The 18,756-nt window shown below is 41.8% G+C and overlaps 1 protein-coding gene across 3 annotated transcripts in view; it reads left to right on the forward strand.

The window, feature by feature from the left end:
* The first annotated feature begins 921 nt into the window (after positions 1-921).
* The window catches only part of CCDC170 (coiled-coil domain containing 170), a 95,831-nt gene continuing 77,996 nt past the window's right edge, over positions 922-18,756 (forward strand). For 2 of the 3 annotated variants that reach the window (XM_070376874.1, XM_070376875.1), the window contains exon 1: positions 922-1,078. In XM_070376874.1, the coding sequence (XP_070232975.1) occupies positions 1,004-1,078 (75 nt within the window). In that variant the 5' untranslated portion in view covers positions 922-1,003. Of the gene's footprint in view, positions 1,329-18,756 lie in introns of all 3 variants that reach the window. The other variant, XM_070376876.1, reaches the window with a different exon arrangement.

Below are 18,756 nucleotides of genomic sequence, written 5' to 3' on the forward strand. Positions count from 1 at the left end.
GAGGTTCTGCTATAAACAGTGGGACCTAAGGCAGGTGACTCCCTTCTCTGTGCTTTAAAGTCTGGGGTCTCATCTTCATTCCGCCACTGACCAGCTGTATACACTCTTGGACAATTTATTTCATTTCCCTGTGATTGTTTCCTCAGCTTAAAAATGGATTATTCTAATATCCACTTCATAATCTTGTTTTTACTAATGAGATCATATTTGGAAAGCACTTAGAACAGCTCTTGAGAGAACACGTGTAAATGTTTTATAACTAGAAGCTGTGGCTGTTACCAACACTAGTCTTACTATTATTTATATTTCCCTGCAGGGTTGTTGAGAAGGTTAAATGAAAGAACTGCTCACCAGGACAGACTACATGATTTGCAGGTCCCAGTACAAAAGGCAAATGTAGGGCCCTCTGTTCAAAAATCACTAAGAATTTCAAGAGTGGAGTTAAAACAAGCGTCGGGCCCTTCTGTGCAACTGCACGGGTTGCACACCCAGCTGGCGGCGGCTGGGCGCTGGAAGAAGCAGAAGCGCTGGCACACAGTGGGCGCTAAATAAATGCTCATGCACCTTCATGACAGCGCACGCCGTCAGCACGGTTATCAGTGACCCCCCTCGCTGTCACTTGTCCCTGACCCGAGGACAAGACCCGGAACTGCGCCCGCGGTGGAGCCCGGCGGTGAGGACCGACCTCCGGCCCCGCCGTCCCCAGTCGCTCAGGCCCGGCCGAGCCTCCGCCTGGCGGGATGCGGCCGCTCGGCCGCCGCGCCGCACCGCCCCCCGGGACAACTTCAGGAGGATCAGGGTCTGCCCGGCGCCCCCCGGGCTCGTCTCGGGGGCCCGGACGCCTCGCAGCCCGGCCGAGGACTCCGGGTCCCGCGGGCGCCGCCAGCGTCCAGGGCCCCGCTGGCCCGCCGCAGTGTTTACCGGTTGCCCGAGGAGACGCGCCCGCGCGCACCGCCGGCTCCCGCGACTGCGGGTCTGAGCGCGCCGCGGGACCCCGGCCGCCATGAGCTCCTCCGGCCCGCGGCGCCCGCCGCCCACTGGCCCCGCCGCCTTCGGCGCCTCGTCGCCCGCGCCCGAGGTACCGTCGCAGCCCGCGGGCGCGCGCCGGGGCGGCGCCGGCGGTCGGTCCCCTCCCGGGAGAGCCCCGGGGAGGCTCGGCCCGGGCTGCGCGCGACGCTCCTCGCCGGCGAACTCTCCTCTCCGTAGTCCGGGTGGATCGTGGTGGGAACGTCCCCGCGTCGGAGAGGGACTTGGTATTGCCAGCGGCCGGCGAATTTGAGGACGTGAGGGGGCAGGTCGTGAGTTTGTGAAATGCGGCTGAACTTGAGGTTGTACCAGTTCGCGTCTCTTGGTCATCGATTCGGGTGACATTCTCAAAGCGGTGTGTCTGGCTCCTGTAGACCCTCCCCGAACCCCCGCCCCTGGAGCCAAGAATTCTTGCTTTTATCTTAAACTTCTTAGCTACTGAGAGACGTGGTTCAGAGCAGTTTCTTCAAAAACCTGAGGTGGTAAGGTTAATAATAAATAATACATACAGTCTTGAGGGAAGTCGCTGCTCTTTTCATTGCTAATCATTTCAGAAACGGTCATTCCGTTGTCGGATCCATTTACTCGTCTACTCCCAGGTGGTACTTGGGCATCGCGGACTTGCAGGCTCAGCCTGGGTTAAGTGTCCCCTTCTGGACCCCGCGCAGGGGCCCACCAGGCAGAGCGTTTGTCAGAGGTTCCCCACGAGGGGGGAACTCTGTTCAGTCGAACTGCTTGCTGACCCCAGAGGTGTACTCAGCTCAGCTGACCACAAAAATCCCTGGGGCACGCTGTTAATTCAAAACTTGGGCTGGATTCTCCAACAAGTTGTAAGGAATTCTAACATTCAGCAGCTTTGATGGCTGCCTTTACATCTGACCGGATAGTGCCTTCCTTCTATTTAGATTTTTTTGATTCTTGATGTATTTGTGGAAAACTAGTGCCATCTTGTACAAATAAAATTAGTTTTTCTTCCACTAGAAAATTTACATATTTTGTCCCTATCTTGTATCCTTTGTGCATTAAGAATATTGGCCCATGCATAAATACGTAGAGTTTTTGTACTGCTTATATTTGTTTGAGGGAACAAATTGAAAGTAAATGACAGACCTCATGGCCCTTCATCCCTAAAAAAATACTCTGGTGTGTGTCTCCTATGGAGAAGGCAATGGCACCCCACTCCAGTACTCTTGCCTGGCAAATCCCATGGGCGGAGGAGCCTGGTAGGCTGCAGTCCATGGGGTCGCTACGAGTGGGGCACAACTGAGTGACTTCACTTTCACTTTTCACTTTCCTGCATTGGAGAAGGAAATGGCAACCCACTCTAGTATTCTTGCCTGGAGAATCCCAGGGACAGAGGAACCTAGTGGGCTGCCGTCTATGGGGTCGCACAGAGTCGGACACAACTGAAGCGACTTAGCAGCAGTAGCAGCAGTGTGTCTCCTAAGAACAAGGGAATTTTCTAACCAAAACACAATGATCAAATTCAGTGTGTTTAACATCCTTATAATATTACCTAACGTCCACTATCTGCTATTTTGCCAGTTGTCCCAATAATGCCATTTACATTTTTTTTTTTTTTTTTTTTTCATTTCAGGATCACACATTGAATTTAGCTGTGTCTTTAGTCTCTGTAAACCTGGAACAGTTCCTCGGTCTTTCTTTGTCTTCAGTGATATTTTTGCAGAATCTTGTTCAGTAAAATAGGTTTATCAGATTGTTCTTCATGATGAGATTTTTGGTAGGAATACTATCTAAGTGATGTGTCTCAGTTCATCAGAGTAGGAGGTTCATGATGTCAGTTTGTCCCACTATTGGTGATGTTCCTAATTGGTGGTATCTGCCCATTTTCTACTGTAAAGGTGGAAAAATAATTACGTTTTAGTAATAAATAAATGATCATATTGAATAATCCTACTGATTAATACTGAGATTTTTAGGGTAAATTTTGCCACCTTATCATAAAGGAAAATATCCACCAAGACCAAGACTTTTTAAAAAATTATTTTTGGCTGCTCTGGGGCTTCATTGTTGTTCTCGGGCTTTCTGTAGTTTTGGAGAGCCAGACTACTTTCAAGTCTTGGCGCATGGGCTTCTCATCGAGGTGACCTCTTGTTGCGGTTCCTGGGCTCTAGGAGAGCAAGCTCAGCAATTGTGACTCACAGGCTTAGTTGCCTGTGGCATGTGGGATCTTCCGGAACTAGGGATTGAACTGGTGTCCCCTGAATTGCAAGGCAGATTCTTAACCACAAGACCACTGGGGAAGCCCCCAAGTCCAAGACTTTAATTGACCCAAAAGGCCTAAATTTTATTGAGAAGCAAAATGCTAGCATTTACTGTAATTACTTTTTCAGCTTCCAAAATACTTATCTGAGACAACCTTATAACTCAGATAGGCAGGGCAGGAATTTCCCATTATACACAATATACAGCTTGTTCAGTTAGCAAATAATGGAACAGGAACTTAAATACCTTTCTTTTGAAAGTTTAGTGCTTTTCCTGCCATACCATTATGCACTGAAAAACAGATTAAAATACTAAGTGGGGATAATAACCAAGTGTCTGAGGAAGTAGAATACTGCAGGGACTGGAAGTATTAGCTATGAGTTCAGGCAGTCCTGATTACACCACTTAACTGTGACACTTTGAGCAAAAAAATGACAGTGTCTCAGAACTTAGTTTCTTCATCTGCAACATGGGATCATAAAGCTTATGACATAGCGTGGTTTGGAGATTCACTGTCAATATATGGAACGCTGCCAATGGAGTGACTGAATACATCACGGTTGGGAATTTGAGCAAGTTTCTTTCCTCTTGGTGAAACAAGAGTTAGTTAGAATAGCTGCCCGATGGAGTTGTTATGAGAAGCAAAGGTAAATAGCAACACGGCCTATCAGCAGCTATAGTTCTTCAAAGCAAAGAGGACTTAAACTGGTCATGTATAATTATGAAAGAAGTAAAGTCAGTTTTTCTTTATTTCCCCACCATTTCAAACATTTAAAAAATTATGGTAAAATACACATAACATAAAATTAACTGTCTTAGCAAAATTTAAGTGTACAGTTCAGTGGCCCTAAGGACAGTTGTTTTATTGTACAACTATCATCACCGTCTGTCTCTGAAACTCTTTTCATCTTTCGAACTGAAATTCTGTGCACACTCAGCAGTAACTCCCCGTGCCCTCCTCTCCCCAGCTCCTGGTAACCACCATTCTTCTTCTGTTTCTGAATTTGACTGCTCTGGGCACCTCGCGTAAGTGGAATCATACCGTATTCATCCTTTTGTGACTGGTTTGTTTCACTTAGCATAATATCCTTGACGTTCATCCATTCATCCACGTTGTATTATTAATAATACGTGCATTAGAACTTCTTCCCGTTTGAAGGCAGAATGATATTCCATTGCATGTATATGTCATGTTTTGCTTATCCATTCATCTGTACAGAGACACTTGGACTATTTTATTGTGAATAATGCTCTGGGTACACAACACATCTTCAGGATCTTGCTTTCAGTTATTTTGGGTATAAGAATTGTAATTGCTGGATTATGTAGCATTTCAATTTTCAATTTTTTATAACTTTTTTTCTTTTAAATATTTATCTATTTGGCTGCACTGGGTCTCAGTTGTACGTTTCAGGATCTTTAGTTGTGGCATGCAAACTCTTAGTTGTGGCCTTGGAATCTAGTTCCCTGACCAGGGATCGCACCTGGGCCCTCTGCATTGGGAGTGCGAGTCTTAGCCACTAGACCACCAGCAAAATCCCCAATTTTCAGTTTTTTTGAGGAACTGCCTTACTGTTTTCCATAGTAGCTGCACCGTTTTACATTCTTATCAGCAATGCACAGATGTTCCAATTTCTCTACATCCTTGTCCATGCTTGTATTTTCCCTTCTTTCCTTTTTCACTTCCTCATTCTCTCCTTCCTTCCCTCCCATCCTCCTTCCTTCCTTTTGCCCACTCTTCTTTTTTTTTTTTCGTATAGTCAGCTTAATGGGTATGAAGTAGGAACCATTTCCACTTTATTCCACTTCCTTTCTCTTTGATTTGTTCTGTTCTTTTTTTATTTTCTCTTCCTTTTAATCAAACTCAAGTTAAGAAAAGATCTGACTCTAATCATATGTCTTCCTGTTTCTTAAGTCAGAAACCTTGGTATTCTAGGTATAAAGGAAAATAACCTGAAGCCTCCCACAAAGGTAAGAAGTGAGAGAGAAAAAACAGAAAAACCAAAGTAAAAGAAAAAAGGATGACGAAAAGAAATATGAATATATCAGTAATTACAATAAGTATAAATGGATTAAATGCTCAGTTAACCAATAAAATTGTCAGATTGAATTTTTTTTAAAAAATTCAGGTATATGCTATTTATGAAACACATATTTAAACAAAAGTGTTTAATATGAAAAGATTGAAAGCAAGATATTTGAAAAGATTTTCCAGATACATAATAAGCACAGGAAACCTTATTGGATATGATAATATTATACAGTACTTTTAAAGCAAAAAAGCATTACTAGAGGTAAAGAAACTCACAATGATGATACAAATTATATCACTGCCACATAATAATAGAAATTCTTATTTATCAGAAAAAGTTGCAACAATTCTAAATGTATATGCATCTAATAAAATGGCCTCAAAATATATAAATCCAAAATAGAAGCAAAAACCTCTGAGGAGACATAGGCAAATCTTCACCTACAGTAGAACAGTTTTAATATACCTCTGTATGTATCTGAGAGACCCACCAGACAAAAATTTGGTAATGGAACTATTAAAAAACTAAAAATACAAAAATGGTTAAGTCATGAAGAAGAAGAAGAAAAGGATATTAAATATTTGGGCTATATATGGCTGTAGAAATTAACCAGATGACTTTTTTTCTTTGCTCAAGGGAATAAATACCTTTAGACTATGAAACAATCAACTGGACAAAGTCCTAGAAAGTGTATTGGTAGAGATTAAACTAGATAAGTAATTAAATGTTTTTCCTTGTTTCAAATAAAAAAGAGCTTTATACAATTAAAAATTACTGATGACAATCTGATCATGAGTTCAGTTCAGTTCAGTCGCTCAGTTGTGTCCAACTCTTTTCAACCCCATGGACTGTATAGCACACCCCGGAGCTTGCTCAAACTCATGTCCATTGAGTCAGTGATGCCATCCACCCATCTCATCCTCTGTTGTCCCCTTCTCCTCCTGTCTTCAATCTTGCCCAGCATCAGGGTCTTTTCCATTGAGTCAGTTCTTCGCATCAGGTGGCCAAAGTATTGGAATTTCAGCTTCGGCATCAGTCCTTCCAATGAATATTCAGGACTGATTTCCTTTGGGATTGACTGGTTGGATCTCCTTGCAGTCCAAGGGACTCTCAAGAGTCTTCTCCAACACCACAGTTCAAAAGCATCAATTCTTCATCACTCAGCCTTCTTTATGGTCCAACTCTCACATCCATACATGACTACTGGAAAAACCATAGCTTTGCTTAGTCTAGCCTAGCCTAGCCTGATCTTTGTCAGCAAAGACATGTCTCTGCTTTTTAATATGCTGTGTAGGTTGGTCATAACTTTTCTTCAAAGCAGCAAGTGCCTTTTAATTTCATGGCTGCAGTCACTATGTTCAGTGATTTTGGACCCCCCCCAAAATAAAGTCTGTCACTGGTTCCACTGTTTCCCCATCTATTTGCCATGAAGTAATGGGACCAGATGCCACGATCTTAGTTTTCTGAATGTTGAGTTTTAAGCCAGCTTTTTCACGTTAGACAAACCCACCTTGAAGGATTTTCTGTTAAATAATTGGCCAATACTCTTCAAAAGTGTCAAGGTCACGATTGGCAGAGACTAAGGAGACAAGACAACTAGAAGCAATGTGAGAGTCTGGGTTGACCCCTGGACCAGAAAAAGGACATTATTAGAAAACTCGTGAAATTTGAATAAGATCTGATGTTAATAGTATTATAGCAATGTTAATTTACTTATTTTAACATGCCTTGGATATGTAGGTAGTTAACATTAGGGGAAGTTGGGTAAATGGTACACAGAATCTTTCTGTTCTAATCTTGCAACCTTTTTCGGGGTCTAAAATAACTTCAGAATAAAAAGTTAAAAAAATGAGTGACAAGCAGTTAATTCTTTGTATATCCAACTTTTAACTGCAACACTTAGTTTCTCTTCGTATCTAATTATTCTTGGACCACCTGGCTGAGGGGAAATGTTCAAATAACAGGTGAATAAAAGAACTTTTTGAACACCAAGCAGAGAGCATGATTGATTTTCCCTTCGTATTTCAAAAAGGTGGTGTGAATCTTTACTTAAAGTTGCCAAATGTGGTGTACAGGATATTTGAAACAATAGTGAGTGCTTCTTGGTTTGTACTTGAATTAAGTTGACTAATTATAAAGACTTACTTTTTCTGTGTTCAAGGACAATTTAAAAATTTAATTGAAAAAGGGAGTAACATTTGCTGTACTTAGAATTATTTATGCTAGGTTCTTTTCCCAAGATTTCTTTTTTCTTTGTTTCGCTTCCAAATTTTTTCCTTTGAAATTGGTGCTTTGGTGGCTTTGATCTAAGGCAGAGAAGTTCAAAGGCATTGCTGAGGTGGACCAGCAGCCCTATACTCTTTCTCTTATTGATACAGCACTGCTATTGATTGTGGCTTCTATCTCTACGTGTTAGATAGTGCTTAAATAAAATATTTTAAATATTGCTAGTAAAAGGAAATGTATGAATTCTATTTCTGAGTAACTGAAATAACTTCCTTTTTGTTGACTAAATTTACTCTTATGCTGTCCCTCCTGACTCTTCTGCATTAGCTTTGTACTGAAATGTATTTTTCAGCATTTCTAGGTCATCATCATCTAATCTCATTGTCAGTGCAAAGGGGAACGACGTCAACCCTCGACTATAGTCACATTTCCCATAAGTCTTTTCTACTTCAGGGTAAATGAAATGGGTAGAGTGGAGAAGCAAAAAGGAAGTCTTAATGTTGAAATTTTGTAACTATTTGGAGTAAGCAAAAGTGAGAACGTGGGAGGAAACCTGAACCAGAAAAACTCTGCTTGGTGAATCATACATTGATTGAGTCACCCTGTGGTGAGTTTCAGGGCACCAAAGATAGGCAAATTCTTTGCTTCAGCAGTTAAAAAATCAGGGTCAGTTCTAAAACAGATGCTGTTTTAGATAAGGTTCCACTCTCATAAAAGTTACATTTTAGTGGGGGAGATAGATAACAAAAGTAAACAAATGGGTAAACAAGGTAATTTCAAAGTGTGGTTAACACTAAAGTGGGATAACAGGATCAAGACTGACTGGCGTAGAGGGTTTGCTTTGGATAGGGTGGGCCCAGATGACTCCCCAAGGAGATGACAGGTATGCTGAGTTGTGGGTGATGCTGGGAGGGAGTGTTTTTAGAAACAGCTTCCCTAGGGGAAGTGTGTTTAGAAAGAGTACACTACCATGTGTAAAATAGATAGCTAGCGGGAACCTGCTGTATACACAGGAAGCTCAGCTCAGTTCTCTGTGTGAACTGAAAGGGAGGGAGGTCCAAGGTTCGGGGGGATATGTGTATATTTATGGCTGATTCACTTTGTCATACACAGAAACTAACATGATATTGTAAAGCAAGTATACCTCAATTAAAAAAAGAATATAGTTGGTAGCACGTTCGTCAGTTTGGGTGTGTCTCATGATTTCTTATCCCTAGATTCAAGTTAATCACTTTTGGCGTTTATCGGTGATCCTATATGAGAGATGGTGTGTTCTCAGTGCATCATGTCAGGAGCCTTACGTCAGTTTATCTCATTGTTGATGTTATAAAAGAAAAAGAAAGGCTGAGAACTGGATTCAACAGACTAACGATACCTGATAATACATGTAATGTATTTTTAATTGCTCTAAGGAATGTTATTGAGATAACTGGTGAGTACTATGGTGTCATTATTAAATTTCTTGAATTTCACAGCCGTATGCAAAGGAAAGTCCTTGTCCTTAGAAATACAGGCTGAAGTATTTAGGGGTTGAAGGCTGTGATGTCTGCGAATTACTCACAAATGACTCAGCTGTCATGATTGTAATGGACAGAGAGAAAAGACTAGATCAAATGTGATGAAATGTTCTCATAGTTGGTGAATCTAAGTGTGGCATATACTTTATTATTCTTGCAACTTTTCTGTAAGATTGAAATAAAGCTTTAAAAAAATTATGTACCTGTAACAAATTAGGATATTGAGTAGAAAATGCTCTTTCTAACTATTGAGCTCACAGTATAGTTAAGTAAATAATAAATGAGATAATAAAGGCTTGGAAAAGGAAGAAGGCAGGTGTGGCTGGAGTAAAGATATGGTGTCAGGCAAGGATCTAGAAGGAAAGGCAAACAAGCAGTTACGGGAGGTGCTCTACTAGATGGGGGTGGGGAGAGCAAGGGGAGGGGATGCTTTGCTGAAGTTACTGGGGCCAATGATGGTGGTGGTATGGAGATGACATTGTCTTTGGAGTACTAACAGGACCTGTAGGTGATGTTCAGTAGCAGTTGGAATCATGAATCTCTAGCTAGAGATGCAGATTGGGGAGCCATCAATTATTGCAGATGGTTGAAATCTCAGGAGAGCATGAAGTAGACCAGTAAAGGTGTCTTATGTGGTGAAGAAGAAGGATTGATGATGAAGTCCAGAGAGTCGCAGGTTAACGAGTGGATGAAGGAGGATGAGCTGCAGGAGGGACTGGGAGAGGAGGGCCAGATGAGCAGAGAAAGGAAAGCTGCTTGGCAGAGTGGTGGTCATGGCTCCCTCCAGTTCTCCTTTTTCCGTATATTGGAGCACCCTTCCCCTGGGTTTATTTAGAATTGACAGAATTTGGGGAGTAGCTGCCCAAAACAATGATTATGGTTTTGTCCATATTGATTATTAAATGTGTCTTTCTGATAGTAATTAGCTAAGTATTTTAAGGCCATTTCTGGTCCATGGTTTAAAAACCATGCCATTTGGGCCAAGTATGTGTATATATATTTATATATGGCTTCCCTGGTAACTCAGTGGTAAATAGTCCACCTGCCCATGCAGGAAATGCGGGTTCAATCCCTGGGTCAGGAAGATCCCCTGGAGAAGGAAATGGCAACCCACTCCAGTATCCTTGCCTGGGAAATCCCATGGGCAGAGGAACCTGGTGGGCTACAGTCCATGGGGTCACAAAGAGTCAGACACAACTTAGGGACTTAACAACTCTCTCTATATCTATATCTATATCTATATATATTTTTTCTAGTTCTGTTTCTCTGGAGGACCCTAATACACAGGATAACTTCACTAGTCCTACCATGCTTGAGGAGGTTGTTAGAACCAGTGGGTTTGTAGTCCATCAGAAAGGACAGTGCAGCAAGGCCACAGGTGCTCAACACAGACACACAGGCTGGCGATCCACAGCAGGAAATTGGGGAGAGTTTGTCATGTCTCCTGCCTGATTTTCCTAGAAGGACAGGATCAACCTATCTATCAGAGGCCCTGGGACCACCTTTAAGGGACCCATGAGCATGTTTTAAACTCTTTTAAAATCAGGAGAGGGAGAAAAAAATAACTTTTAAATTGAGAAAATATTTTAATGTGTAGTATTTTGTTATGTTCATCTTCATGCCAGTAGGTTGTAGAATATAGCTTTAATATCTGTATGGAGGAAAGAGACCACGAAGGTATTAATAAAAGTGCACGGTTGTTGTTTAGTCGCTAAGTCGTGTCCCACTCTGCGACCCCAGGGACTGTAGTCTGCCAGGCTCCTCTGTCCGTGGGATTTCCCAGGCAATAATACGGGAATGAGTTGCTATTTCTTTCTCCAGGGGATCTTCTCAACCCAAGTATCAAACCCATGATTCCTGCGTGTCCTGCTTTGGCAGGCAGTTTCTTTACCAGTGGGCCACCTGGGAAACCCATAGGACCCACAAAAGTTAATGGGGTCACGTGGGGAGAGGAAACTGTGCAGAAGCATTGTTTCGAGAGCATTGTTAAGCAACAGGACAGGTGATAGTGAGACAGATAATAGAACATATTTTTCCCAATTTTACTGATATGATTGACATACAGCACTGTGGCATACAGCATAATGCCTTAAATATATTGTGATGTAATTACCACAATAAATTTAGTTAAATTAACACTCATCATCTTATACAGATACAAAAGAAAAAAAAAGAATGTTTCTTTCCTTGTGATGAGAACTTTTAGGACTTTTCAAAATATCGTATACCAGTGTTAACTATAGTCATTATGTTGCATATTATAGCCCCAGTATTTATTTGTCTTATAACTGGAAGTTTGTACTTTTTGACTATCTTCATCCAGTTCCTGCACCCCACACAACCCCTGCCCCCTGCCTCTGGTAACTGTAAGTCTGATCTCTCTCTTTAATGAGATTTTTGCTTGTTTTAGATTCCACATATGAGATCATACAATGTTTGTTCTTCTCTGACTTATTTCACTTAGTATAATGCCCTCAAGGTCCGTTTATGTTGTTGCAAAGTTTCTTCTTTTCTGTGGTTGGGTAGTATCCATTTTTAGATATAGATATATTTAGATATAAAAAGTTTGTTTGGTTTTCTGTACTATCTAAGGAAAAGCCTGAAGGAACTTTTTGGCCAACCCAGTGTAGTGAAAATTGCTCAGTCGTGTTGACTCTTTGTGACCCCATGGATTGTAGGCTGCCAGGTTCCTCTGTTCATGGAGTTCTCCAAGCGAGAGTGCTGGAGTGGGTAACTGTTCCCTTCTCCAAGGGATCTTCCCAACCCAGGGATCGAACCCAGGTGTCCCGCATTGCAAGAGGATTCTTTACCATCTGAGCTACCAGAGAAGCTCCAAAATATTGGAGTAGGTAGCCTATCCCTTCTCCAGAGGACCTTCCTGACCCAGGAGTCAAACTGGGGTCTCCTGCATTGCAGGCGGATTCTTTACCAGCTGAGCTTCCAGGGAAGCCCCCTAGTTATAACTATATCTAGAGATAGAGATGGGTATAAATATGTCACATTTTCTTCCTTATCCATTCATCCATTGATGGATACTTAGGTGCTTTCATGACTTGGCAATTGTAAATCATGCTTAGAAAATTTTATCTTAAAATTACTTGTTCCTTCTCTTAAAGGTTGACATAAAATGATGAATATTGAACTGAAGTCCAGCAAAATTTAAATCTCCCTACGACAGTTTTATTGCACTAGAGAATTGCTCTTTTGGAAAATTGGTTAAACTGTATTTCAAATTCCTTCTAAGGGAAATATTCCTGAGGAGCCAATTTGAATAGACAACTTGTTAAAAGTTTTAAGCATACCACTCAGCATAGGAACTGAAATATTACATTTTGGAAAAATTTTCACTTTAAGATAATTTATCAAGTGTTTGATAATAGATGGAGTGAAAAAAACCCCACTTGAGAAGAAGTCTAGAATCATTAATATGTGAAAAGATATGTAGGATTCAGATGAATAAAATGTCCCGTTTCTTTGTCAACAGAGGTTTTCATTTCCCCCATTCCACTCAAAGAAGCTATTTGTGACATGTAACAATGTGACATGTGACAGTATTCCCAAATCTGCATTCATTATGAGCCTTGAAAGTTACACCCAATACCTCCCATGGAGCTCTATCCAATACAAATGCTGAGAAATTGTTGTCACTTAAAATAGGACCTGAAATTAATTAATTTGCCTGTGGCTTACTTAACTAAGATGTTATCTTGGTAAAGTGAACAGATTAAAAAAAAATTCAAAGGACTTTCAGTTCAGTTCAGTCACTCAGTCATGTCCAACTCTTTGTGACCCCATGGGGTGCAGCACACCAGGCTTCCCTGTCCATCACCGACTCCTGGAGTTTACTCAAACTCATGTCCATTGAGTCAGTGATGCCATCCAACCATCTCATCCTCTGTCGTCCCCTTCTCCTCCTGCCTTCAGTCTTTCCCAGCATCAGGGTCCTTTCCAGTGAGTCAGTTCTTCGAATCAGGTGGCCAACATATTGGAGTTTCAGCTTCAGTATCAATCCTTCCAATGAATATTCAGGACTTATCTCCTTTAGGATGGACTGGTTTGATCTCCTTGCAGTCCAAGGGACTCTCAAGAGTCTTCTCTAGCACCACAGTTCAAAAGCATCAATTCTTCAGTGCTCAGCTTTCTTTATAGTCCAACTCTCACATCCATACATGACTACTGGAAAAACCATAGCTTTGACTATGTGGACCTTTGTTGGCAAAGTAATGCTTTTAATATGCTGTCTAGGTTGGTCATAGCTTTTCTTCCAAGAAGCAAGTGTCTTTTAATTTCATGGCTGCAGTCACCCTCTGCAGTGATTTTGGAGCCCAAAAAAGTAAAGTCTGTCATGGTTTCCATTGTTTCCCCATCTATTTGCTGTGAAGTGGTGGGACTGGATGCCATAATCTTAGTTTTCTGAATGTTGAGTTTTAAGCCAACTTTTTCACTCTCCTCTTTGACTTTCATCAAGAGGCTCTTTAGTTCTTCTTCACTTGGTGCCATAAGAAGTGGTGTCATCTGCATCTCTGAGGTTATTGATATTTCTCCTGGCAATCTTGATTCCAGCTCGGGCTTCATCCAGCCCAGCATTTTGCATGATGTGCTCTGCATAGAAGTTAAATAAGCAGGGTGACAATATACAGCCTTGACGTACTCCTTTCTCGATTTGGAACCAGTCTGTTGTTCCACGTCCAGTTCTAACTGTTGTATCTTGACAGGCATACACTTGCCTCTCAGGAGGCAAGTCACGTGGTCTGGTATTCCCATCTCTTTAAGAATTTTCCACAGAAGACTTTATATTAAATGAAAATATAAGCTTCTAAATTGACTAGACCCAACCTGTACAGCATATATGAACTTGTAGAAAGCAGAAGGAATCTTTCTTAAATTTATTTTTTATTGAAATATAGTTGATTGACAAGGTGTTAGTTTCTACTGTTCAGCAAAGTGAATTAGTTATACATATATCCACTCTTTTTTTATACTTTTCCCATATAGGTCATTACAGAGTATTGAGTAGAGTTCCCTGTCCTATGCAGTAGGTCCTTATTAGTCATCTATTTTATATATAGTAGTGTGTATATGTCAATCCCAATCTCCCAGTTTATCCCTCCCTCCTAGGAATCTTCCAAAAAGTGGTTGGAAGGAGATTTATGAATTTATCAAAGTTAAATTTTGTGAACTTATCATTAATTTTGGAAATGCAGCTCTTTACTGCAACAACCTGACTTGCCTTGCAGAACAGCAATATTGAATGAAGTTCAGAAGAGAATTCAATTTAGGGAGAAATGATTGCATATCTATATATGACGATAACATAGTGATGAACAGTATAGGCTTTGGAGTCAGATGGGCTTTGGTTTGAATTCTGGCTGTGCCATTTCATTCCTTCCTTCGTTCATTCTGTGATTTTACTGACACCCGTTTCTGATTTTTTTTAGAGATGCGGAGAAGGCAATGGCACCCCACTCCAGTACTCTTGCCTGGAAAATCCCATGGACAGAGGAGCCTGGTGGGCTGCAGTCCATGGGGTCGCGAAGAGTCGGACACGACTGAGCGACTTCACTTTCACTTTTCACTTTCCTGCATTGGAGAAGGAAATGGCAACCCACTCCAGTGTTCTTGCCTGGAGAATCCCAGGGACGGTGGAGCCTGGTGGGCTGCCGTCTCTGGGGTCACACAGAGTCAGACACAACTGAAGCGACTTAGCAGCAGCAGCAGCAGGACCTTCACCCTAACAATGATTGAAAGTTATAATTTTTGTTCCTTCAAGATAAGCATTTTTTTTCAGATGTTTTAAACATTTATTCTCATCTGACAAAATGTGGATGAATAAATAATTCCTGGCTTTTCTTTCCCAGTATATCTTGGTCAACTCTCTCCTCTCCCTCCTAGTTTTTGCTGAAACTCTTATTTCTATTCTAGGTTGATCTCTTGGCATGACTGATTTTAAAAATATGAGACTTGCTATTTTCCATTTTTACAAGAGATGAGTGAAATTCCACCTATATTTGTTCCAACAGGACCATTGTTTAGCAATAATGAAAGTCTCGCAGTCATGTCTGACTCTGCGACCCCATGGACTATACAGTCCATGGAATTCTCCAGGCCAGAATACCGGAGTGGGTAGCCATTCCCTTCTCCAGGGGATCTTCCCAACCTTGGGATCAAACCCAGGTCTCCCGCATTGCAGGTAGATTCTTTACCAGCTGAGCCATCAGGGTAGTCCCTAAACTCACCAGCAGGACATACTTCCACTGATCTCAGCTGGAGGCTGGGTCCAGATGATGAGTCTTAATACAAGAGGTCTCAGGAATGCGTTTCTGATATTAACTAAGTTGATGTTGTCAGATGACATTCAGAGGGTTGACTAAAGAAGCAGCATTCATTCATACTCTGCTCTACTTCAGATTATCCCTGCAAAGTCAAAACTCAAGCGAGATGGCTAATTGGACTTTATTGTTTTGACCCTGCTACTGAAGTGCTTTTACTGAACAAAGGCTTGATGTTATGCCGTTCAGTTGTTCCACGGGTTTGGAAATTTGTGATTTCCTGTAGTGAGCAACTTGTTTGCTTTACGTCATGGTCCTGGTAGATCGTGTGACTCAGGTTGATCTACTTGGAAGAGCCAAGGTAAACTGGTCCATCCCTAACAAGTGCTCGGTACCAACAGTACAGTAAGTCCCCTACTGCAGACCTTTAAGTTACGAACTGTCAAAGATGTGAACATGCATTTGTGTGTCCAGTCATGTAAGTTAGGTCACTTACATACATTGTCACGTGTGTGCATCCTCTACAAGTGGTTGTGCTTTTACTGCACACTACTCTAAAGAGCACAGTACTACAGTGTCTTTGTTTCAAGCCCAGGATGTCTGAAGCAAATGCACAGGCAGAAGTGATGTACTTGGCACTACTGTACTTTGCAAGGTCTGTACTGTAAGATTAAAGGTGTTTTATTTTTTGTGTTTGTTTTTTTAATGTATTATTTGTGTGAAAAGTATTGTAAACCTATTCACAGTACTATATGGCCAATTGTGTTAGTTAGGTACCTAGACTAATTTTGTTGGATTTTTGAATAAATTGGATTCAACAAATATGATTTCGAAATGAAACTCGTTCATATGTAAAGGGTTTATTGTACGTCCAGGATACTTGCTTCCTCTTATTTGTTCTCTCTTTTAACCTTTCTTTCCTGCCATTTTCTTAATTCCTTTTTTTGTTTTTCTTGTTTTGGCACTGGTAAAAAATAAACTTGAGACGTTGGGTGGAAGTTAAAGCCTTTCTCTAAGATCTAGACGTCTGGTAAACTGTAAAGATTACAGGAAACACTAGTGGATTTGGGACTAGCCTTTAGTTTATGCTCCTGCCATGGCTTAGGAGAAGCTATTCAGTGATTAGCTCCCTGATTCTGGGAAAGATTGAAGGTAGGAGGAGAAAGGGACGACAGAGGACAAGATGGTTGGATGGCATCTCTGACTCAATGGACATGAATTTGAGCAAACTCTGGGAGACATTGAAGGACAGGGAAGCCTGATGTGCTGCAGTCCATGGGGTTGCAAAGAGTTGGACATGACTTAGTGACTGAACAACAGTAACAAAATTCAGTGATTGCAAAGTACGTTCCAGAACACCCACGGAGTCAAAAGCAAGACGTTTCTCTTGTCAGGGCTCATAGTTACGTGATACATCCATGGTTTGATGGATGTCAATGCTACTATTGGGCTTCCCTGGTGGCTCAGAGGTAAAAGAATCCTCCTGCAAAGCAGGAGACGTGGGTTCAATCCTTGGGTTGGGAAGATCCCCTGGAGAAGCAAATTGCAACCCACTCTGGTATTTTTGCCTGGGAAATCCCACAGACAGAGGAGCCTGACAGGTTATAGTCCATGGGGGTCACAAAGAATCAGACAGGATTTAGGGACTAAACAAAAACAACAATGCTACTATAGATGGACAGGCTCTGATATTGCAGAGTGGGAGAATCTGCGTGCTTCCTAAACCAGCCCATCATCCCTGGGGCTTGGGGTGCAGTAGAAGTCAGCCAACTCCAGAGGCTGGTGGAACTTGGCATAGCAGATGAGATTGGGGAGTGAATCACACGGGAGGATGGGATATTAATAAGAAGAGCAATATAGCATCCATTCCTTTATTCTGCAGATAATTATCGAGCATTTACATTGTGAGGTTCTGGTTAGGTGCTAGGTATGTCTTAGTGGATATCAAAGACTATTTAAAAAATAATTTTTAAGTTTGTTTTTGGCTGTGTTGGGTCTTCGTTGCTTCTTGGGCATTTCTGCAGTTACTGTGAGTGGGGTTTACTCTTCTTTGCAGTGTGTGGGTTTCTCACTTCGGTGACTTCTCTTGTTGTGGACACGGGCTTAGGGAGTGTAGGCTCAGTTGCTGCGGCTCCTGGGCTCCGGAGCACAGGCTCAGTAGTTACGGGCAATGGGCTTAGTTGCTCCTTGGTGTGTGGAATCTTCCTGGATCAGGACTCGAACTTGTGTTTCCTGTATCAGCAAGCAGATTCTTTACCACTGAGCCATCAGGGAAGCCCTATCACAGAGTTTTAAGGGAGAGAGACCTTACATACTTAATTACACATATCATGTATTCCTTACCACTCTGTAAGTGACCTGAAGGAGAAGCATAGGCTGCTATGAGAGAATCAGTTCAGTTTCAGTTCAGTTGCTCAGTCATGTCCGACTCTTTGTGACCCCATGCACTGCAGCACGCCAGGCTTCCCTGTCCATCACCAACTCCCGGAGTTTACTCAAACTCATGTCCATTGAGTCGGTGATGCCATACAACCATCTCATCCTCTGTCGTCCCCTTCTCCTCCTGCCTTCAATCTTTCCCAGCATCAGGGTCTTTATATAGTGGGAAGATAGTGGTGTGGTCAGGTGGGAATTTTGACTGGTCAAGTCCTTCTGAATACTTGCTGAGGCAATACTGACTTTGAAATGACACCTATAAGAAGAGTGAGAAGATTGCTATGAAGGTGAATACACTGTCTATTAGTTGATTTTCTTGGTGGTCTCCACCCCTCCTTTGATCTCCCCAACCTGCCTTCTGCAGAGCTCTTTATGGTGTGGTGCAGGTCTTGGGGAGGAGAGAGGGTGAGATTAGGGGGTCTAGCTTTAGAAAGGAAGGGCTTCCTAAACAGGGGTCTGTCCACTCTAGTAGACTGTCCTCTAGAGCGGGCTGAGGACATCCATGTCTTCATGATAACTAGTGACAGTTGCTAAGCACTACAATTTCGGATTTGGAATCTGCCTATAACCTGATTTATTCTGGACACAAAAGAGAGAAAAATTCCTTCTAAAAACTTACTGTAGATCTTGCTTTGTTCCCTTGTGAGAATTCTTATAGGGAGGTTAAAAATTATTTGGTTTCTTCCTAACCTGAAACCTGGAGAGATTACTTGTTGCTAACGTGTCCCACTGTCTTCTCATTTTTTACAAAATTTGTCTCTGGAGGGACTTGGTCGCTTTCAGAAGTGTGTATGCTGGAAATCGTGGCTTCCTTTTAACAGAAGAAATGCTGCTAGGGATGATGAAGTAGCATCATTTAGCTGAATTTTCTCTGGGCAGAGTTAAGGGTCACCCCAGAAGAGAGAGCAGGGATGTAGTTGCAACGTACATGTTATTTAGGTTGTTTTCTGTTTCTAATTTGTCCTTTGTTGGAGATCTTTTTACAGTTAATAAAAACATTAAGAATCATTGAATTCTTGTTTT

Source organism: Bos mutus, chromosome 9, assembly GCF_027580195.1.
Source record: "Bos mutus isolate GX-2022 chromosome 9, NWIPB_WYAK_1.1, whole genome shotgun sequence".
In the NCBI taxonomy this organism is placed as follows: domain Eukaryota; kingdom Metazoa; phylum Chordata; class Mammalia; order Artiodactyla; family Bovidae; genus Bos; species Bos mutus.